Source organism: Anser cygnoides, chromosome 4, assembly GCF_040182565.1.
Source record: "Anser cygnoides isolate HZ-2024a breed goose chromosome 4, Taihu_goose_T2T_genome, whole genome shotgun sequence".
NCBI lineage: Eukaryota > Metazoa > Chordata > Aves > Anseriformes > Anatidae > Anser > Anser cygnoides.
Genome location: NC_089876.1, coordinates 9,898,466 through 9,922,611, shown reverse-complemented (window position 1 = coordinate 9,922,611; position 24,146 = coordinate 9,898,466). Strand labels below are relative to the sequence as shown.

Genomic DNA, 24,146 nt, shown 5'->3' with positions numbered 1-24,146 from the left:
ATGTTTCTATCACAGAGATCAGACAAACTCCTCTAATCCTAACATATCTGTTGACTATACTTCAAGTGATCTGTGCTAACTGACTGCACATACAGCCTTCAGCTTTGCAAGTGTGGACTAATGCATGCCAAATAAAACTTCCTTTCGCCAAGTTCTGGGGTAAGGGTTTTTTCCCTTGCATTTGCGGGGAGGTAACAGTTATAGTCAGTCAATTACCAGGGCGCAACCCACAAATTCTAAGTCATTAAACAGTGATTACACAAGAGCGTGTCTGATCCTGCTGTTAGGGATTGTGGTAGCAGAAGTCAGGCAGCACCCCGTGGCAAGTAAGAATTTATTCCATTACAGCCCAAGACATTTCTACAACTTATTTCTGAAATCCAGATGGATGGCTGCCTCTACAGAGGTGCTGACAAAGGTAGCTGCCTATCTGGGTTTCAGAAATGGAAGTACATTTCTTTGGGTTCACGTAAGTCCTTGGCCAAGACTGGTCCCGGTTTTAGCACCACTGGAAGAAAACACCATTTCAGGCCATTTAGGCTCAGAGCCTCTGAGCAGTGATGCTGGAAGGAGAAGATCCCTGTAAAAGGCCATCAGAAATGGATTGAATCTGTTTGCACCCTACTGAAAGCAAGGTTGCCCAAGGCACAGGCTCGTCCCTGCTCCATGCAACCCTCCAGTCCGGGCCAGCAGGAGAGCAACACACATGGGCAATAACAAAACCTTGAAGCAGGACGGTCACTGCAGAGCATATGTTCATCCTCTGGTTACTTCAGTGCAGACACACACGATAACTGTTTAAAAGGGTATAAAAGTACGCATCTGTTTAAAAACAAAGGCATTTGGTGTTTGCATTGCAGTGGGATACTGCATTTTAAGCTCAAAAAGAGCTGTCTGCACATGTTGGGAGGGTGACGCCTTCCCCACATTTTGCCATTCTCAGGGCTAAAATGCCCATCTTTAGACATGCTTACTGAAAATTATGTCCTTAGTGTCTCTGATCACTGCACACCACAATTTGCAGAAAGGGATAAATGTAACGAGAGAAGAAATGCTCTTCCACTGCTTCTGCCAAGCTTGGCCAGAGGGGACAGGCAGGGACAGGCGATCACGGAGGATAAACTACCTTCTTTTCACCTCCATTAAAACAGCAGGTCCATGGAAGGAAAGCCATTGCTCTGGAGAGTGCTGGAAACCAGGTAGGGAAGAGCCTTGCAGGCAGCTGTGTGAGGTTTGGGATCTCACGAGGTCCATGCTCCCTTCACTCAGGCCTTGGGTTATGGTCACCTTGGGTTATGGAGTCATGTGGGTTTGTAAGGGATCAGAACCTTAAGAAAAACATGAGGCTTGTGAACACAAAGCCATTAGGTCGGTGTTGTAAAGCTACACACAAACCACAGCTTATGCTGTCCTAATACCTGTCAAGGAAGTTTAATAGGGGAACAACATGATGCTGTTTGTGCAGGAAGCAAAAAGCTATCCAAACTTCATGGGGTCACGTTACGAAGACAAAAATAATTTATTCAGACTGAGGAATTACAGTACATGTTTCACAGTCCCTTTCACCAGAGGGTCTACAAGCTAACTAGGACACACCACAAGGGAAACAAAAGAGTAGGAACAGGATAGACGAGGAGGGACAAGTGAGAGCAGTCTGTTACAGAGCAAAGGCCACCACATGGTTGAATAGCTTTTACGTACATCTGAAATAAATGTTTAACGCCCGCAAAGAAGTCAGACAACAGAAATGGAGAAAGCTGGCTCAGGGGAAGGCATACAGGGCTGAGGAATGCAAGCCTGCTTCACAGAGCAGACTTTGATGATTTAAAACTTACAACAGAAGAACAGGAAAAATGAACATTTCAAAGCAAATGCCTTGCTATGGGTCTGTGTGGCAGGTTTCCCTGATGGCAGTCCGGCAGGATCATGGTCTGAGAAGGTACAGGGGATGAGGAGGAAGCTGGAGAGGTCTCTGATTTTGTTTTGATAGGCCACATCTCGTTTGAATTTCTCTGCAATCAGAACATTTCCCAAAAACATTTTGATCTTGCTGAACTGGCAGATTCTGACCAAAAATAATCTCCTTTGCCTATTTTAGTTGTAACCATGGAAGCCAGCTTTGCACCGATCTTCAGTCAGAGACAGAAGGATGGAGCGAGGCAACAGAGGTGAACACAGAGAAGGTGGGAAATGGGGCTTCAGCAGGGCTTTTGCAGTGAGACCAGTCAGACCAGGAAGCATTAGCACAGACAAGGGGGAGAACTGGAATTACGTGGAGATTTAAAAGAAACAACTCAGACTGAAGGGAACCCAAGGATCTCACTGCTTGGGGAAACCATGGTATGTTGGTAGTAATTAGATGAAAAATTACAGTACTAAAATTTTGTTTTCTTTTTAAAGTTTAGCAGGGACACAAACACATTTCAGACTCTATAAGGGAAAAAATTCCCATATATATATATATATACACACACACACACAGTGTACAACTGTATATATATATATATACACACATAGTACACAACCTGGAAAAATGTCCAGGTTGTATACTAAAAACAACTACTCCCAAAATACCTGTCACTGACAACATACAGAGGCAGATGCCAGACGAGATGGATTAACAGTCATGCATGTTCCTAAATTTTCATGCATAGAAGGAGAGACAGACAATATTCTTTAAAATTTAGTTATATAGTACAGGGAGCAAAGACATCAGTTCTGTGTGTGTGTCATACTCCCAGTTCAATTTATAGCAAGCAGAGCATTTCCAAGGTTTGCTTACTCTTAAGAAACCATTTGCAAGTTCTTAGCATATGGAGCAATCCTGCAATATGTAGTAACAGACACGCTCCTTTTCTGAAAAGGAAGCAACAAATCAGATTACAAAGAATAAAATCACATAGTTCCCAATTTCCTGAATCTCCCTTGAAAGAAAAGATGTTGGTCCTTCTTATATGCAAGGGTTAGTCAATAAGCCCTTCGGACCATGTTTGGTTTCTAGAACATTTTAGCAAGCTACGTGCTGGCAACTGTCTAGTGCATTAAAAACTGCTCCTAAAATACTATGCAAATATTTTTATTTCAGAAGTAAATTCCTATGAAAACTTGTTCTAAACAGTTCAACTTAGACGTAGACCTTAATCTACCTCAGTTTTGATCTGAGATGTTTTTCAGAGGGGAGAAAAAAAAAAAAAAAAAAAAAGCCCTGTTACACAGAAGTCTGTCCTCTGCCTTGTGCTGAGTGACATTTCTGCAGCTCAGCGGAAGAGCAGCCACGCCATGAAAAAGCAGACGATGGCAGTAGGTTTGATCGCGGCTCTGCTGCCCACAGCCTCCTATCTGCCCCAGCAAGACTTAATGCTGCAGTTGTAATCCCTTGTTAACAAGCACAAAAGGCAGCAATAGTTAAATAAATACTTTGGGAGGTTATCAGTCCCTTAGAGAGATGCTCATCCCCCGCCTTCAAACAGATGAGACTTGGCCAAGTGCGTTTGGGACTTGCACAGGATTCCAGCTAAGCAGGCTTTTGGTCGCGAGCACTACAGCTGTGTTGAATAAATGGGTTCTAGCTTGCTGCTCTTCCAGACAGGAGGGCGGTTTGGGCCCTTTTCCAGCAACCACTGGCCTTGGAGAAACTGCAGAGCAAGTTGCTGGCAATCTCCTGCCAGAAGCCCAGCCTCGCTGCTCAGGGCTTGCTACCGGCTTGGCAGCCTGCTGCATCCACCTAGCTGCCGTCTGCATCCCCTCGCCGTCCTCCTGACTCCCTGCCAAAGCCTGCGATGGGAGCGGAGCACAGGGAGGATCTCAGCCCCAGGTTCTGAAAATAAAAAGCATAAAATCACAGATGTATGCCAAGCTGAGGAACACAGGAGTGTCTCCAGCTCTCCTGTGTTGCTGCTTGGGGACCGCGGGCTATCCGTAGTTATTTTCCCCTCGCAAAGTTTTGCTCAGCTACCCAGCCCTGCAGAGGAAGGTTTACAGGATTAAAAAATAAAAAATAAAATCTTTCAGATAAAATATTTAGGGCACAGGAGATTTCCATATCAGCTCATAAAAGATTTAAATGCTAAAATGTAAGTGGTGTTTTGGGTATTATTGCAAGGCAGCTTCAGGAATGGAAATCCTAGGAAAATGTTTCAACCCATAAAGCTCAGACAATACTCATAAAATACATCCTGATCCAAGAGCTGCCAAAAAGATAAGTAAAACCAAACTCACCAGCACCACCGTGATAGCCAAAGAGCTTGTTGGCTGAGGTGGCTGCTAGTGGAAGCGGAGATCTCACAAGAGTTAGCTGCCATTCCTGGGACAAGCAGTGCCAGTCATCTCAAAAGCTCGTGCTGTCCTGGCACGGGGAATGCATCTGGATTTCAAGGGACCCAACTGGACGCATCGTGGGAAGGCCTTGACTTTACGCCCAGCACTACGCTCTGTTTCAGGAGAGTTTAGTTCCCCGTCAAGGAGCTACATGGAGAAGCTGCTATGCCTGGTGGAAACACCCGGGGTTTCCAGCAGGAGCACGTGTTTCCATGTCATCCCACAGGACATGCAGCCACATGGCCTGTGAAGTCAGCCCTGTACGGCCTGCATTTGCAAATGCCTCCCCCAGGGGTGACTTCTGCCTTATTTCAGATGATCTATGCAAATTCTTCAGCTCCCAACACAATGAGAAGCATCTCCAAGACAAACACAATACTGGGAACTTAAATACTAGCTCTGACATCGCGTGATAGGCAGGATGATGAGACATCTCAACGCAGAAATATTTATCACAATACGCATGTGATGGCCCTTTTAAGCAGCTTACCAGAGTCTTATGAGCAGCTCCATTAGGAGAATACATTAAAATCAGTCAGATATTTTCTCTGGGGCATTCCAGTCTCACTCCCTGGACATCCTGGAGCAGTCACGTCACCCTTTTGCACCCAGCCGTGCCCTCCAGCCAACCTTCTGCCCAGGGACACCATGCCTCCTCTTGCTGCCTTCTCCGTAAGCCTGGACTGCAATTGCTTGCATGTTCCCCATTGACTCCTGGCTTTTTCCAGCTGTTTTCCTTCTTTGTGGCTCTCTGCTCTTTACCACATACGGCTCCATTCCAATCACTCTCCAGTCACCAGGGCTCAGTTTATATTCCAGCCTTAACATGCTCCTCCGATTTGTGTATCAGCTTCTATTGTTTCTGCTATCACTAAACAAAGGACGGCGCACTCACTTCCTCCCTTGGCCTCAGTGAAATGCTGCCAGCAAACCCATCAGCCCATGGATCAAAGAAATATTTTCTAGCAGTTGCACCCAGGAGTATTCTGGCCAGTCTTACCGCTTAGAGTCTGAGGACGTCATTCTGTCTCCTTCCATAACCCTCCTGAACAAACGCACACCCACAAACCGCTTCTGCATGCAAAGTTTTCTACCTCCTACACCAGCTGTCCAATGCCACCAGTGATTTTAAAATCCTCCCTGGTGGTTTTCAATCAACACAGTATTCAGTGTTGTAAACTAGGGGATATGCCTTGAGTAAGTATAGATCTGCATGGGGAAAAAGAACATGATTCGCTTGCATATAAATACCCACTGTGATTTGGGTATTCAGAGGCAGAGGCAAGCAAAGCTGATACCGCTAAAAGCAGTGATGAAGGACCTACCACCACTCATTCCTCTGCTGAGCAGATCAAGCAAGTGAATCAGCAGGATTACTTTAAATTATGGACTAAATGGACACTGTTGTCTGTATCAGATTAGTGAGCACTCGGATGACGTTCCAGGCAGCAAAGCTACTCCAAATACTATTGTGAACAGTAAAAAAACTGAGGTGCTAGAGCCAGCTTTCAGTAGTGCAAAGTCTCCCTATTTTCAGCCAGGCTCCACAGGAGTTGTTCACACCCAGCACAAATGAGAAGCCTCACCCAGATGTTTCAAGGGAGGGGAACCTAAACCGTATGGAACCCAAAACCGCACAGATGTAGGAGACATACAGTCTGAAGACGCAAGTGCAGACAAGTTGTCCGAAGGGATTCTGTGGCAGATGTGAATGGCACTGGGGGATTCTTATTTTGTTTCATCCCTAAACATTCAGTTGACAGATTTCTGCATAGCCAGAAGGAGCTCTTTTGGATCCTCATCTTCTAAGCAAATCTTCAATTGCTCAGAAGGCTGGGATTATTTGGTTATATAAAATAGCTTTAATGACTGTAGGGCCAGAGATACTTTTAACCAAAACAGTAACGAACCACCATCTGATAGCAGAGATGCAAGACTAAACAATTTAGAGAAAACCAATCCAACTCACAAGGCAATATCTCATTCTCTTAAATTATAAAAGTGGCCAGTGTTTTTCATTCACTGTGCAAACAGAAAAATAATAGCGCATTTCCCATGGGAGGCACTCTTGTGCAGCTGTTTACTAGAAGTAATCAGCCAGCTCAAAAGGACTTAAGGAAGTCAGTCTCCTTCTCCCCCCACCTCGCAGTAAAAGTGGATAGTAAAAACTACTTGGACTGTCTTTAGCTCCTATTTTGCTGGGGATTTAAAAAGAGCTCGACAGCCTGATCTGTAAACCTCCCCAACTAAGGGCAGGCCAAGCATGGACAGCTTCTTGTCAGCATCTCACAAGCCGTATAAATGAAAATATTCCTCTCTTCTAACTTACAGCATCTTGAACCTAACAGTGATGGTTTTCATGCTTGAACATATTGCTTATGCTGTCTTTTTCCCCATACTGTCTTTAATGCTCCATAGCAATATTCCGGTGGCTGAAGCCTCTCAAGCAGACCAAAAATGCATAATAGGCAGCAATCTAAAATATTCAATCCAAATGTTGTGGTTTCCTCCAGTTGCAACATCTTCCCTTTCTGCACCCAATGTTTCATGACACCTGGACAGGCAGATTATATTAAAGCTCATGCCTAACTTTTCAAATGATTTCTCATCAAGTCTCAGTGGGAAATAATTGAAGATTTAACTAATCATTCCTTGAGGCCTCTTAGAGAATATTTTATCATTTTTCGTGAATATATTACGAAGAACTTCAATGAAGTGCTCATCCAGCAGGACCACTGAACACGAGCTGGAGTGGCTGGATGACCCAACACGCACCTAGATGAGGACTTGGGACATCCTTGGTACATGGGAAAACACAAACCCCATCTATTTCTTCCATCTGTAAAAACCAGTCCAGTAAAAACACAATAGTAAATGTTTTCCAAAACACTATGCTGCCTTTCTGAATGCAAACCAGCAAGTCTGACACGAGCTGTTCTATGTGACATGAAATACTCCTGACTAACTCTCTGATCTTCACTGTCACCTGAAACCTGGAGGACACCACATTGCCCTGCCAAAATGCAGCCACCATAACTCACGTTGATCCCTGCTATAACCTGCTGCCACAACAACCAAACTCTTTCATCAACCAATCTGCAGCTCCTTTCTTTCCTGACCTCTGATCCATACAGCGCCTCTCTGGGTATTGTACAGAGCTATCAGATAACTACAGCTGACGTCCAGACTCCCCCCAGCCCCCGGGTAAAAGCCATAACGCTGGGTCATGTCAGACCCCGAGACAAAAAAAAATTAACATGTTTTTTCTGCAGTGTCTAGTAGGGTTAAGGAATCATTTAACCAGAGACAAAAGCCAAAAGAAAGGTCCAAAAAAGGTTTTGAAGTAACAGAAAATACCCCCAGGAATGTCAGAACCAGACGGTTTTTTCAGTAATATAATTCAGAGCCCTGAAAGCAGAATCAGATATAACCTTACTAGTGTTTCCTTTGGCAGAAATAAATATTTTCAGCTCCCTCCTGCAGATTCTTCTGGTGTGAGGTAAAAGAAAATCCGTAAGACTGGTCACGATCAATATTGGGAATATCTGGGGAGTATTTCATACATCTCATTACTATAAACATATTATAAACATTGTGCTCTATTCTACTCTGCCTCCATCCATCGCTTTTATCTCATGAATGAGAACTGCTGCAGGCAGGCAACACATGCAAGTTCCTGTCTCAGCATTTAAGATACTGCAGGTGTTATGAGTTACTGGTCTTAAAGTTTCTGGAGTCACTTCCACTTTTAAGATAATTCAGATATTTCCCACTACTTTTGACATGTTTCAATATGGGAAAGCAAAATCAGCTTCATTTCAGCTTACTAACAGGTCATAATATTGACATTGCAATGCACACAGAAATGTTCAAAATCAGTTCTCTTTCATTCCCAAATGCCCAACTCTGTATGAAACCATGGTAAAACAGTGAGTAAATTTCTGATTAAGGTTTTAGTTTACATTTGCCTAGCGTTAATTATCATCAGAGAGCCAACATCTGTGCCACTGCCTATTTATTTGTGGGCACACAAACATATACATATATACACACACACACATTTTGAGTGTATATACATATAGACATAAATATATTATTTTACCTGGCTGCTTTCTAACTGGAAAACAAGTCATGGATGAGGAGAGAAGGGGACAGCTGAAGGAGGAAAGGGCCATTGCCTCACAGCACAGCCCAGGGAAAACATGCTACATGCAGAACAGCCCTCAGGAGGCAAAAGAGCATTATATTTTCCCTCCAAAAATTCAGAAGCATGTTGCATGTCCCTACAGACTCTGCACCATCTTAGGACAAATCTGAGACTGTCAAAAATCAAAAATATTTTTGTGTGCCACAAGTTGATCTTCTACATGGCGTAGTTTTGCATAAGAATCACTAAAACGAGAAAATATTTTATCTCTAAGTAATATTCTTGTCAGCAAATCTAGCACATAGAAGGTTGGGGAGACAAAGAGGCTGAGTTCCAATACCGGACTGTAGGAAGGCATGTCTACCACATGACACAAAAATGCTGGAATGTCAAGACCGTGAAGAAATGTTAAAAGCCAGTAGTTTTTAACTACTCACTCTACCAGCTAACATCTCTGATACAGTCCAGTCATGCAGCAACCTCAGAGCTAGTGTGTCAAAAGGAAGCAAACGGGGTTTAAGGACAAAACACCAGTCACTTAAACATTATAAAAACATGAATCAGCAATCACCACAGAAAGCAGTTATTATGATGTGGACTCCCCTATTCGCAAAGTACAAGCCTGTGAAGCGACTCCTTGCAAGGGACTGCAACAGTGACAGCCTTGACCTCCTCCAGCTGAAGAGGAGGCAACACAGCAATTTCTCCACACTTGGAAATAATTGCCCAAAAAAATACTCTCCCCTGTTCCTTTGCCCTGCTTTTCAGAGGTGGAGCAGAACAGAGGTACAGGCTCAGGGAAACAGGAGCGCACACCTGCACATTTATAGCTTGGAGGTTTTTATGTTATGGAAGAAAACCTTCAGTACCTGCTGTCCTAGGAACAGAAGATCCTCCATGAGCCTTGAAGTCAATGCAGGACTCCTCGCAGCAGATCACTGACCCGCAGCAGAACTTTGTATCTGGGGGAGAGAAAGTTTGGCAGAACACGGTGCCATGTGGGGAGGGAAACGAGGAGCAGAGCGAGAAAACACTTCTGACCAACCAAGGAGGAAGGTCAGCCACACTTAGCCAAGGCTATTTTGTAAAGGTCTAGATGAGGAGGGTTCGGTTTAGTTTGCAAACACTAGCCTTTCAAACAGAGTGGACAAATATATTCCCTATACTATGTAGTCCCACCACAAATGACTTGAGTAGGGCCTTAAGCCTTCAACAACCTCATCCCTGCATGCTGAAAGCTACCCACCCACCTTAAGCCAAAATGATAGAACAAACATCATCATCTACACATCTTACTGCTGCCAGCAAAAGTTCTCTCTCTAAAATAGATCCCAACACCACCCAATCCACCAATGGACATAATTTTTCCTGACCTTTCTCTGATGTGCCAAACTCTTCCATTAGTGAGTTAATGTTCAATGGTCAGCATGTTGTCCTTCAAAGGATAACAAATCATTTTGTAAATGCGGTGGGTCCTGGAGGTACTGTTATCTCTAATTTACACAAGGAGAACCCAGAGACAGCAAGAGAAAAATTTTCAAAAGCTTTTAAATGACTGTGAAACTGAAGTAATTTTCAAAAGAGAATTGGGCACTCTAGATCTGAAGTCAACCTTGCACGTCCTTCAGTCACATCTCAAAATTAAACACATTCTTAATTCACTTTAAGGCAAGATCCTCAAAGCAACATAGGTACCTAAAGAGCATCATAACAGGAAATTATTTCCAAGTCTAAGATTCAGAATTAGCCGTGACTTCTCCCCTCCTCCAATAAAATAACTGATAAGGTGCCTAAGACTCCACAGGAACACAGACTTTTCAGCAACAGAAGGTATTTGGGTACCTCAAGTTTTCTTCCTCCTTGCTGAGATCCCACCATTTTGGCTGAGCTGAACCTCTTAGCACTTATGTGCGTGGAAGCCCACTTGAGATTGGGAAGTCGTGAGCGTGGCTAACGCTCCTCACCACGTCTCCAGCATCGGTTCGAGAGAGCAGCTGCTCCGATTTTCATTTAAAGACATGGCTGGAGGAAGAGGGAGTGGTTGGGGTGGCATAAAAACAGCACCCGCCGCTATGGCAAGGTGGTTGCAACCTCTCCCTGCTGAGAGAGGCGCTGGGTTTGGACTCTGCCTCCAGGGCCGGTTTTGATTTTTATCCAGTGCTGTTTTAACGCAAAGTGTGTAGTAAGCAGCCCGTGGAATGGTGCCAGATACCTGCTCCCCACCTCCGTTCAGGGGAGGTCCCTAGCGGTAGGCCGCAGTCAGGCTCCCACTTGCTTCTCCTCTCTGGCTCTGCGAATCCTCTCAGCGCCATGGCACAACTTCAATAGGAAGGGCTGAGAGGTTGCCTACAGCCTGGGAAGGGACAGGTGGATTTGAATATCCCTTAGGAGAAGGAGGACCCAAACCCGAGTTCGACCACTTCTGAGAGAAGAATTAAAACCATTACTTTATTATACGAAAACCACCACACCAGTTATTTGTATCTTAAGCAGCGAGCACAAGGCTGTGAGCCGAGGCCTCAGCAACAGGGCAGGTTTGACTCCCCCGGCCGGGTTCGGAGCTCGCAGTGTGGGAGCTGCTCGCGGGATGCAGCATGAGAGCTGGCATGGGGAACTGGGGGAAGAAGGGCACCCCGGAGCCCTAGCAGGCACCAGTGCAGAGAATTCAAAGGAGAAGTAATGGGAACAAGCACGGGTGCACCAGGAACTCAGGGGGTACTGTCCGGAGGGTGGAAGCTGTTAGACAGCAACACGGAGACAAGATAGAGGTGCTGACTCAAGTGCCAACAGCCTGACAAATGGAAATCGGTGACTAAGGCAGTCAGTCTTGGCTCTACAGCTCCTGCAGGAGCTCCGAGGATGCCAAATCTTCTACATGAGGCAGGCAGATTTGGGCACGTTGAGGAGGTGAAGCTGGAGTTTTTGTCAAAGGAAAGGAGAGGGCACACCACAGCCTAAGACACATCGCACCAAGTTTTAGGGGGTGCATGGCAAGGCAGTGCTCTTAAAGCAAGGGAACACTGCTGGGCAGTCAGGTCGGATGCCTCGTTTTTGTATTCTGAATTAAACTCAGGCTTTTCTCTTGCATAAACCTGGTGGGACAGATGTCCAAATGCTGTAAGTCAGCGTCACCCTCTTGAAATCACCAGAGTCCTAACCTATGATTTAGGATCAAAATATTCAACTAAAATCTCTTCTATCACCACCAAAGTACTTTTAACCCTGAATTTTCAAGTGTTTAAGATGAGGTTAAAAACAGCCTAAGCTCCCTGACTGTTAAGTAGATCAAAAGTCTGCAGTCCAATAAGCTGTTGAAAGTTTCTATAGTTTTACCCTAGTCTATCTTTCTGCACCCTCTTCAGCCTCCAACTAAAAGAGTTTTGCTGCAAAAAGTTAACTAAAGGATTTCTTACAGGAATTTTTAGAGTAGCTGTTAACCAATGTGTTTTTATCACAAACTAGCACTGTAAAGTAACAGCTCATTCTAAGTTTGATTGGTATAAAATAGTATGTTTGTAATTAAAGAGCATGTATATACTTGTGTTTTTAAATACTCTGACCATGTTTTTCTTCAATTTTGTTGTTTCTTCCAACTCTTTAAACACGTATTTGAAAAAAGTGGAAGGACAAGTAGCACTTATTTAGAAGCTGCGAGTAAGCCATTTGAGAAAACATGCACATTGTAAACTCACTGAAATGTACTAACGATAAAAATAGAAGTTATGTGGTAGAAAAGTGACACTTTTTGATGAAATAGGGGGTATTTTGCTCTAAATAAGGATAAATGAGCAGGCTCGGTAAATGGAAATATTTGCAATTCATTTTAGACATTTGTCAAGATAATTTTGTAGTTAGGTGTGCATAAGAGCTGCAGAATTGGTTTCAGCTCTCTTTCCTCCAGGAAAAGAAAGTCTGACACAAGATTTTGACTTAGACTTCATACTGACCTCCGCAATATAGTCATTAGTTTATCCAACAGCGTTTAAATTGAGCAGCAAGCGCCCCTAAACCTCCTCCCACAAAATAAGAAAGTGACAGCTAAAATTCTACATTGTTCCACACCAGTGATTTTTAGACAGAATTTCCCACTCACCTTAACAAGGTGATAATTTAAAAATCGCTACCAAAGAATACAACCTCCTCACTGGATTCCCACAAGGCTGAAGACACCTGCTGGTGGAATTTAATATCCTGTAATCTACAGCATCAGAAAATGTTCAGGAAACTTGTATTAGGCAAAAGTACACAGTTGTACAGAGATTAAATTCCTTGGAGATCATTTTTATTCTAAGAAAAAAAAAGTGGATCCTACATTTTAATAACACTGAGCACAAGGACACAAACATATGGTCCTTCCAGCCAAGCTCTGGATGGCTAGAGGAGAAATACCATATGGGCCATATCTTCACTGACTTGCTACAGCCATTTTTTTTTATTATTACTTTTTAACATTTACAATGGTTTGGAAGCCTCACAAAGTTTAGCCTTGCTTTTGCCATTTGGAGAGCAACGCTAGCCAATCCTGCTTGCACTACCCACATTATTTAATTAAATATCCAAAAATTAATTATACAACATGCCAATACACTGTGTGCTCTTCGAGCAGGCCCTACTATCCAGCCCCATAGATAGTACCACCATAGTACCACCACCACCGCCCCTTTATTTAATGCTAAACAAGGTATCCTTGGCCTATTTCCCTCCTCTTTCAGATCTCACAGTCAATATTCTTCATCTGTGGCACTGCATTAGCTGTTTTCTCAGATCCACTACCGTCATTCTCCTAAAGCAAAGAGTGAAGCAAAGATCACATAATAATATCTGCACTCTTGAGCTGCACTGCTACAACAGCCATAAGCCTGTACCTTCACGACAGCCTACATCCTCAAACACTCAAGCTCCTTCTCTCAGGGGATATGTTCTTGGTGAGACATCTGTTCATTTCAGCAATGAGACTGTCAATTCTGTGGTAGTGAAATACAGCCAAAATCTGAAGAAATATCCCCTCTAGACTTCTGTATAGTTCAGTCATCAAAGATGCTTCACACATGCACGAGATCTGGTGCTGGTTGCAGACCTCAATAGCCCTAAGGACCAGAAACTCCCAATTAAGGCTAAAAACAACAACAACAAACAACAAACAAACAAACAACAACACACAAAAAAAACACAGCACCTACTCAGTTTTAAAATATGCTGAAAGCCAGCACCCCCAGTCTCTGGTCAGAAAATAGAAAATAGGGTGGTTCATCAGGAGATGAGTCTGGCCTCTGAAACTAATGCATCAAACTCCAAATTTGATTTGATCTAAACAGATGACTTTTCTGGGACTGGGGATCCCTGAGATAAATCTGTGTGCTTAAAGAAGAAACTCTATGATTCTATGAAATGCCAAACCTGACAAAGTCTTCTCCATGGATCAGGGCAGTATCTCAGCTCCTGTCTTCTGACATGTTCATAGCCTCACAGCTGGAGACTGATCTGAGCCTTCTCAACAGTTCCTCTGACTCCCAGAGGAGTCTCTGCAATGTGTTTATTTTAATAGTACAGACATAAAATGGTTATGTGAATCACTGAAGGCATCTACCACTACTTTGTGATACATTTTGAGAAGCTGGCAAGCAAGAAAATAACATGCAGCAAGCAGACAAAACGAAGAAACTTTTTTTCCTTCATAGATTACGTTACAAATTTTGGCCAACTTAAAATAGACATCCTCAATTAAAATTATATTCCACTTCAAAATGATAGTGGACTAGTTATGATCAAGTCATCTTTGTGCAGACTTGATTTTTACCATGGAAAATAAAATAATGTAGTCTGTAAGAAAATTAATATAACAAAAGAAAGAACCCGATTATATCTAGATGAGGAATTTTGTCAGCAGTTATTTTGCTGTATAACAGAACTTAACCATGAATGATTTAATTCCTCTCTCCCAGTGATTACAGGTGGTATAAACAAGAGCAGCACAGCTAGCTACTGAAGCATGAGCAGAGTTTAACAAGTTTATTGCATTCAAATCAGACAGAAGAGACAGTTCTGTAGCAGCATTTGAGAAATATATGAAAATGTATGGCAGTGCCAGCAGCAGTAGAGGACTGAACACCGTGTCCACAGGTATCCTTTCCAATTCTGTGTTTAAGTTCTCCTTGTACAGAAGCCACCAGGTATCTATAACCACTCTTCCAGCTCTTCTGTGTAACATTTCTGGTTCTGCTGTATTCAAGGCAGTTATCACACTGTGCAACACTTGAGTTTATCATGGATTTACACAATCTAATACTTTTTTTTTTTTTGTGAAATCTTTAACATCCTATTTATCTTCTTGATCACTACAAATGATTGAGGTGATATTTTCCAAGGACAATTCACCATGACAAAGTTATTTTTCCTGAGTGGTTTCATCTCCGTGGATGCATAGGTACAGTTCTTTTCCACTTATGCATTACTTTGCAGTAGTCTAGATTGGGTGAAAAAATGGAAAGGAATATTCAGTCATTTTCATGGACAGTTTTAATTTTGACTACCTTGAAATATTCTTGCAGGTAAGGCCTGTCATTTCTCCTTTTCTTCTAAAACATTAGTAGATAACTGAACAGTAAAGATACCGACAGAGACTGCTGTAGCTAGTGACTTCCCTGCATTTGGAAAACTGATGATTCAGTGCCTGCCCTCTGGTGTTGTTTTTCGTTGTTTTGTTTGTTTGTTTTTGTTTTTTAAACTTCTAACCAATTAGAACCATAACGAGTTCAAAACTGCAGGAACGTTCTCCCTTTTATTTTATTTTACCCTTGAGAACTTTGGGGTTTTGACAGCCATTAGTGAGGGACTTTGCAAGTCCAACTATACCTTATCAACTGAATCACCTCTACCCATGGGCTGCTGGGCTTCAAAATACACAGATTCATGACAGCTTCCTTCTAGAAAATCCATTTTGACATTTACCCAACATATCATATTTACTCCACAAATTCAAGTCTTCATTTTAGTTTTCATAAACTTGCCCAAGGAAGGTTAGATTCATCACTGTAAACAGCTCCTTAGACATCACATTTGCCACCTTCACTTGCCACAGCAATTATTTAATTCATATCAAACAAAACTGTTTGACAACTCCACATTTGGGACTCTTGGGTGGCTACCATGGATACCACCTATTTTTATCTATAGCATTATGCATTTTATCAGTTTGTTCTAAACCTGTTCTGCTGACACTTCAAATTAAAACAGTTCTTTAGACTCTTTCAGCTACCAAAATGCTCCAGAAGAGAACTCTCTCTAAGATCCTTTATAATGAACAGCAAAGCAAAGATTTATTTAGCCTTTCCATAACAACCCTATGTTCTTTGAGTGTTCTTATTACTCTGCAATCACTTATTAAGCCTACAGATTGACAGGCTTCCTACTCTTCATGTGTTTGAAAGGGGTTTCTTATTGTTTCTGAGAGTTTGGCAAGTTGTTCCTCAAAATTGATTTTATGGCCTTGTTTAACTTGCCTTTTTAACTTGACAGGATGTATGCTCTTTTCTATTTCTGCTGTTCAAACATGACCTCCAGTTTCTGAAAGATGTCTTTTGACTTCTGACATCTCTCTGCTCTTCCATGTAACAATACCAGCTTTTCAGAGAGTTCTGCTCAAGCCTTTTCTTAGAAGAAAGATACACACTTCCTTGTGCTCATATGATGTCTTCTTACTGGCTTCATGTTCTCTGCAAGTATCTCTCTGTTTTAGCTGTTCCTTTTAACTACAAACTGGTAAAGAAGCATTCCACACCTTAGAGTTAAATTTCATTGAGCAGATTTTTTCGTTTGCTGGAGCCAAGAAAATTGTGCTTGTCCTGGTCAAGTCATTACTCTGGGTTAAAACGAGTGCTTTTTCCTATTAAGCAAGCTGTTTCACTCTGGTCCATCACTTTCACTGTTGTCCCTTACATCAAGTTCAGTCTCCTCCTCTTATAAAGCTACCATTACTTCCGTTGCTATTTCTCCTCTTTGTCTGCAGGCAAGGGCCTTCTTCCCTTGGAGTTCATTGAATACACTCTTGATAACAAGCGTCTCAGACAAATACAGTTCTCTCTTCCAAATAAAACTGTTCCATTTGCCAAGACAAGAGGAGCTTATATTTCCAAAACAGAGACCTCTGATTTTCTCAGCCTGTGTTCTGATATGGAGAATTTTCCAGGTGGTTTTAGGACCATGTTTCAGTCACCACACTGCAATAATGCTAATTATGAGCACACTCACCACCACCATCAACACACCCACCTCCACATCTCTCTGAGATAAAAAATGTATTCCCCTAACCTTATTTTTTCTCTGTTTCCCACAAAAGCACTGGAGTTCCCTGGAAGGACAATTTCTTGACTCCTCTGTTATAGTTTGGATGACAAGTCTAAGAAGATTAGATTCTGTAATTTTTTATTATTATAAAAAAAAAAAAAGACACTGTAAGGAGAATCACTGACACAGATGACTGATTTTCATCCAGGAGATTCTAGCATTGTTCCACTATCTCATGCATTTATTAGGATTTCATTTCCTTCTGGAGCCTCAAGGGAAATTTCATAATCAGCACACCTGGTATGTATAGTATAAATAATTAAGGGGATGCCCTCTCTATGCAGAAAGGCTGTTCTGCTGTAAGAAATGGCCTGGATCACAGATTCATCAGAAAAAAAGAATCAGGGCTATGAGATACTCTCCATTTTCAGATTCAAAAGTCTCACAAACACTTACTGAACCGGAGAGCGGCAGGGCTCTACGCAATCTATAGAGGAACCTACTCAATCAGTGTATTTATGAGTTATTTCAACATTATTCTTTCTACACTGTCAGCATAGATGGTATTTTATCACCATTTATCTATCCCAAGGTATAATTTATTGCTTGCCTTAACAAAAAGATCATGACACCAATTTAGCTTACAGTCACATTAAGAAAAATACTTTATGTGACAAATTTGGCAATAACCCAGCACTATACAAACTGGTTTGATGACAAAAAACACTTAAGGCAAACCATGTTAAAGAAGACAGAGATAACAGCAAGCCCTCCGTACTTAGTTTTATTTATTTTAAAATTGGCAAAAGTTGCTGCTACAGCCCAAGCTCGAGTCTTCTTTGGAGCTTTTTACCCTGGACATAAAGAGCACTGAAGCCCTCAGACTGGGCCTTCTAAGAAGCACAAAATATATTACCCCAAGTGGACAAAGCGGTCAATACTTCCCTTACACTGCAGGACATGCAAATTCATGTCTGATGACTCCCAGTGACATGTTGGTGGCATCTGCTTAACTTTGATCTAAAAAGGGGTCAGTCTGTTTTTTCCTTTTTTGAGGACAGAGTCCCTCAGTAGCTGGACAAGGATTTTATATCCACCAGCTTTCACTTAGGTGCTTTGCATCTTTCTCTGTTTTATTATCAGAACCCTTTGTTCTGAATACTTCTTTCTGCTCCCTTTAATTCCTCTCTTTAATCTGTGTTTAATACTTAAACTGCAGGCCCACCCACTTAACTTTTTTTTCTCCAAACAAAAACTTACGTTCTACTTTAAAGATTCTAAAAAGTTCTGTCATAAGAGTGTGCTTCACTTCAGGCTCCCATCTGCAACTAGCAATGTTAAAGTATGGCACAGTGAATGGCATACTTGTGATTTGGAATTCAGTTTTGCAGATAAAAGAGGTTAAATAGTTCACTTAAATATGCCTCTTTGATATGTAACTGAAATGCATTCAAACACTGAGATTTGCTCGCCATCATTACTTCCATTTTCCAACACATTAACTGGATGTTGGCAGTCAGACCAAGGAAATCAACTTCTCATAAAGGGCTCTGTTCTAAATTCTGATGACTTTTTCCAGCTTAAAAACTCTAATGACTAATTTTTGACCAGAAGATTAAATTTTAAATTAATAAAACCATGCAAACATGCAACTGTCATTATGTAAACATACTCCCACCCTTTCAAGTTGCTCAGGTACCTTAGGTCCACCTAAGTGCTTACACATTTTTCTAAAGCAATCGGATTTGAAAGACCTAGGGCTAATTAAATCCATTGCTATTAACGTGAGCAGGCCATGTTTCAATAGGTTACGATTCAAAGCACATTCATTAGCAGAACTTCCACCTTTCTAAAATCCTGACACTGCGGTTAGATCTGACCAGGCAGCTCCTCACACTTATATGTTGCTTTAAGGGGACTCTGCTGGGCCGCAAGAATGCTCCTGCACAGGTCCTCTAGAACCAGAGTCATAAAACCTTTCAGTCATAGCTTGGGAAGCATCACAGGATTATATTAGCTCTCTTAAGACTACTAAAAAAACAACAACTCATCTTTATCTTCAAAGTTAGTGTGCATTAGTAACTTCAAGACCTTACCTGTCAACGTAGATAAAGAAAAACAGGAAGCAGTTATCGCATCCTGTGCTAAAATTCAGTATTTGATTTCAGTGCTGCCCTTTTCTTATCCTACCCAGAGCAGGTGAATACAAGTGATCAGATTACTTGACCCAGTTTCAGAACCCTGAGAAAAAGTGGATTTCAGCTGAGAAAAAAAGGGATAACAGAAGGGCTCTGGACATGTCTGAAGAAGAAGCCTGTTAGTGAAGCTTCACAAGCTGAGCAAAATGTTTTTCCCTCTTTGAGAAGCAAATGTGTGATTTGAAAGTCTGCATAGAACAGATTTATTTCCGTGGGACAAGAAATTGGCAGCTTCAGGTGTTTTGTGAAACCAGTAAGACCTTTCCTCATCTGCATGTTTCATCCCGCTCTAGCGGAAACTTGTACAACCATACCCTGCTCCAGTGAGTGAATCAGCCTTCCCTACAGAGCCACAGTGGTCTGGTTCCACTAACAGTAACAAGTGCTCTAAGTACTCCCTGGCTGCAGGGACTAAGGGGTTAATTCAACTCACAGGCATACATTAAGCCATGCTAAGAGCATTCCTCAGAAATACCATCCTGAAGCCAGCAGCTAGAAGGAATAGCTAACCTTACATACGCTCCGTCTGGGCAACAGACAAGTACACTTGTTTTTTAAACTCAGCTTCAATGGGGCACTGGCAAACACCTAGAAACCCATGGGCATGGAAAATAAGCAGTTGTGTGGACAGCTGCACCAAAGAATTGGAAAGCGATTCATGCAGCGTTAGCTGTGGAAGTCGTACTTTGCTTTAAGCAGACTCATTTCGAGATTGCACCACCTGTCTAAAAGAGAAAACATTTCCTCATTTATTTCAAAAGCTGAGGCTCTGCCCCCTCTTCTTTGCATGAGCATACCATATAGACACACAGGAGAATAAAGAGCCCACAGTCCTAAGTATCCTAGATATTGATCTGCATCAGGCTATATAAAACAGCAGTATTAGCAGTCTCTAGGGAGTTTGCTGTAAAAGCAATTGGAACTGCAATTAACAACAGTACATCTTAGGATAGGGAAAGACTTATAACTAGAAGCTAATTAGGAGGGCAAACACTGAAGCTTGTTAGCTGAGATGCTAATGAGAATTATACTTGAGTGGCAGCAGCCTAGCTATTCAGAGTTAATTAGAAACCTCAGCTGATAGTATATTGCTCTTAAGAGCTTTCAAAACAAACAACTGGAAAAACTGTCCTGCAGCTAAGGATCCAGCATGCCACGTTGGGTAATTCATGGGCACGGGGAACAGCCAGGAAATTACACTCAGGCATCGTGGTAATTTAACAGCATGTGGAAAAGGCAAAGGGAAGGGGGTTTTGTAGGAGCTGCATGCCCTCGTGGCTTTGCTAGGACAGTTTTGTCAGCCCGTGGTGCTCGGGACGCGCTGCCATGTCCAGCATCGCTCACAAAGCAGCGAAGGCCGCGGGTTGCTCTCCCCGTGCCTGCTGCCCCCCAGGCACGGGCGTGTTTGACTCTCTCCCCGCTTTGTGCAGCAAGGAGGTAAAAAAAAAAAATATTAATAAGAAGAGTAATAAATCAAGGCGCTTCGAGGGAAAAATCTGTTAAACGTAACATGGCAGCAATGCGGATCGTGAAGCGTGGCCTTACCTGGGCTGAGTTGCATGGCTGGTTCCTGCTCTGAGCAGAGCCAGGGAGGCAAGGCAGAGGGGCTGCGTGTTTAAATGTTTCCTCTGTGCCTGATTGGAAGCGCAGGAGCCAGTCAGGGGCAGGGGAGAGGCTGCTAAACTCAAAGTAGGTTGATTGTTTCAGGAAAAGAGTGGATACTGGAGAACCTGCAGACTGGTTTGCAGCGAGCTGCTATACGCGGAAAGGGTCGAGTGTCACACAGGAGGGAAAGGCAGAGGAACCGAGGGGATTTTCAATCTCACCCAGGCCCTGTTTGCATTAAAATTTGTGGTGATTTAAGCAAAATCTGGATTTAATTCTATTTATTGAAACCAATTGTAAACCCATGTGGACACTCTTGAACGAACTCAGCTTTCCAAAAGAATATCAATGAATTTCAGGCTTCGGTTAAAGCAGAGAGAAGCGCATCCACCAATGGTTTTGTACCAGTGTAATTAAACAGATTTCAAAGTACGGCTTGAGCTAAACAAACGTGACTTTTAGCGCAGATGTCACCTGGCAGTCACTGGCTGATGGTGAGTGAGGAGAGAGAGCTTCACGTGCCGAAACCTCCCTGCAAGAGCCAGTATTTGTAAAGGCACCCTCACACGAGCTTTTCAGTGCCTGCAGCTGAAGTGTGTGAAGGTACAGAGCACTAAGAGTGGACACTAAGATATACAATCCATACAGCCATCCCCACCGTAACGCAAAAAATCCCATTGCGTAAGCAGTATTCTGAAGAGAAAAATTTACTTCACTGCAGCTTTGGGAACCATCCTCTTCACCTGCTGCTTTTGAAGCAGAGTCAGGGATTGCGGTTATTCAGGTTTAACAGGACTTGTGAACACTGGCTGCAGCTGGAGGCAAAATTCCCCAAACACCAAAGCAACATAGCTCTGGGATTGACCACACGCTTCATTCAAGAATCGTCCCAGTCACAAGCCCAGGCTCGGGACACGGGACATGAAGACCAGGGTAGGCCTGGCAAAGCTCTTCTGCAAACCTAGGCCCACCCATGGCCTACTGGTAGCCAGGCCCCTGGCTGGTGGATGACCAGGCGGGGGGGCTCCTTGCTCAGCTGCATGACCAGCTGCTACACGCACTACAAGTCTATAGCCATTTGGCGACTCAAATCAGGCTAAAAAAAAAAAAATGATTGGAAGATTCACTTGTAGGGAACTAAGAGTGTAGATAGCGATACCTGGCAGGCAGTCCTAGCAAGCTGGCTCGGGTCCTAGATGCAATCCAGCCAGAGATCAAAGGGAGCTGCCTTCATCTCCTTCTCAGGGCTCATTCCCCCACCACCACCCCCATCACTTAGTACTTCTGGTAGGTTTTCCCCATATCAAAGACTGCTCATATCAAAGAATTTTATGAAAGCGGCCTTCCCAGAGCTGCAGCCCCAGCTGGAAACAAACTGGGGCAAGACTCTAGGTGCTGCCAGGGTTTGCCTTGCTGACTGCAAGCAGGGATGGCCGCAGGGATGGCCACAGGCCCGGCTTGGATTTGGCCATAGAGACATTTGTGTCTTCCCTCCCTCGGCTTGTCTCATCCTCCCCCTGTGAGGGCCCCTGTGCCTGCGGAGGCAGGCTGAGGGTGTCTGTGCAGGACAGTAGTGTCAGGCTGCGTGGCTTGTAGGGCATGGCATCTCCAAGGAGTGCTGGGCAGCAATTCCAGTGCCTGACATGACGATGAAAAACATGTAAGTATATTTTATCAAGGGTCGTCTTCACCGAACTGAGTAAGAGCCTGGAAATGATTTTGCAATTTACAGAATTTGCTTTAAGAGGACAAGACCTTCTGGTGAGCACCTGTCCGATTCCGCCACGCATTCGGAAGGTCAGTTTAGCTAAGACCAAGCCTTTCTCACAGATTAACAGGGTGATTTTCTCTCTGCTTGAGCACATTAATGCTTAGCTTGCTTTGCACCAGAAGACCACAGCAGCTCCTGCCCTTTTGGTGCTGTGACTGGGCAAATGTACGCCAGCCTCCAGAAGCCTCACCAGCCGGGGCAGTCAGCCCTAATGCTGGCATCAGAAGGCACCTGCCCGTGTTACCTTCGTCTGGCTCCAAAGCCGCTTATGTGTCATTTTTATACGCCATTTTATATTGGCTCACTGTACAGCGTCGGACTCTATAAGGGAATGCCAGGGTCACCAGTTTCTGTGACATGAAAGCTACCTGCAAATGCTTTCTAAATGTTGCTTTCACCAACTTACCTTCAGCCTTAGGTTACTTTACCAAACTCCTCTTTGGTTTCCCAAATTCCACCAGGAGTAACACCTTAAGTCGGTTGGACAGCAGTGCTCCTCAGATGACCACGGCACGAGTTAGGTTAGACAAGCAGCTCCCAACATCTTTGTTCCAATTTCTCCATTCTTCCTGTCTCTTGAGACAGGCATGTTGTGAGGCTGTCAACTTTAACGTACTGTGCTGAGACCTCACTGTACTGATTTTGGGTTAATTTGGGGGGAAAAAGAAATTGCACCAAAACTACTGCTGGATCATGCCTATAGCTATATTATTATATATGTATATGTATATACACAAAGCAAAACCCCTAACTCACAGCTCACACGAGCCTTAATCCCCTCCCTATCACCAGAAACTCCTCTGGCTGGAACCAGACCCCGCTGCCGTATCTTCTCCACGAGCTCGAGGACCATGCTCTCAGCCCCAAACGCTTTGCTTCCCAGAGCAGCAAGCCCACTGACCACATCTTTCAGCCTCTGGGGAAAATACAGCAAAATTGGGTTCCCTGGATACTTTTTGCTGCATTGCTGAGCGATCTCCTTTCTTCCCAACCACAGCAATCGTTTTGCTTTCCCATCAATTCAGGAGGGCGAGATACAGTCTTTTAAAGTCTTAACAACCATGTGCTATTCCCAACTTGTTACATACACTGACTTCACTTCTTCCCTCAGCAGGGATAAATGTACAGCTCTAACCCTGAATTTTGTCTGTTTACCTTCCCCTGGCTGTGATTCTCTTTCAGTATGCCCAGCTTCACACTGGCTCGCACGCAGCATCCGGCTCAACAGGAGCTCAATTCCCCTTTCAGGCTGATGATCCCCTGCTGCAGCGGTATCACCTCCCTCTGTGAAGGATTCCTCCACGCTGTCCCTCCTCTCCTGGCCCACACCACACACCTGCCTGCAAAATAGCATCATCTGTTACACATTTTTACCTCTTTTCTCCCCCCCTTCCAAACAGGGCTGCTGCCTGGCTTGCATTGCAGCTCCCCGGGGATCAGTCTTTTAGCTCCGCAGGACACACTGCCCCAGGTCTCTGGCTTGTAATGGTTTTAATTTTTTATCATGCTCGGAGCACTGCCTGCTGTCTCTACATTTTCATACGCACTGGGGAATTTCTTTTGCTTGGCAAACGTTCATGGGTTTGTCAGGATTATTTCTGGGTTTTCTATTAATGGGTTTTCTAGTAATGCCTCTGAACTTAGTTATTTTGTTCTAATTCACAGGCTGATCTCTCACAACTGACATAATACCCTCAAATTGCAACACTGTACCTTTAATCTTAGATCACTCACCAGTCCTCTTATTCTTCTGGGAAGGAAAAACAAAAGAAAAAAGAAAAAGAAATAGTATCAGGAGCAGAAGTCTCTCCTTTGTTGAAGCCTT

The 24,146-nt window shown here is 43.3% G+C and overlaps 1 protein-coding gene across 3 annotated transcripts in view; it reads right to left on the bottom strand.

The window, feature by feature from the left end:
• MSANTD1 (Myb/SANT DNA binding domain containing 1) overlaps positions 1–21,449 on the bottom strand; it is a 52,600-nt gene extending 31,151 nt beyond the window's left edge. The window contains exons 1-2 of one of the 3 annotated variants that reach the window (XM_066996519.1): positions 20,491–21,449; positions 9,334–9,426 (exon numbers count right to left, since the gene is read on the bottom strand). In XM_066996519.1, the coding sequence (XP_066852620.1) occupies positions 9,334–9,426; positions 20,491–20,506 (109 nt within the window). In that variant the 5' untranslated portion in view covers positions 20,507–21,449. Of the gene's footprint in view, positions 1–9,333; positions 9,427–10,306; positions 10,478–20,490 lie in introns of those variants that run through there. The other 2 variants (XM_066996520.1, XM_013178951.3) reach the window with 2 other exon arrangements.
• Between the last annotated feature and the right edge of the window lie 2,697 nt (positions 21,450–24,146).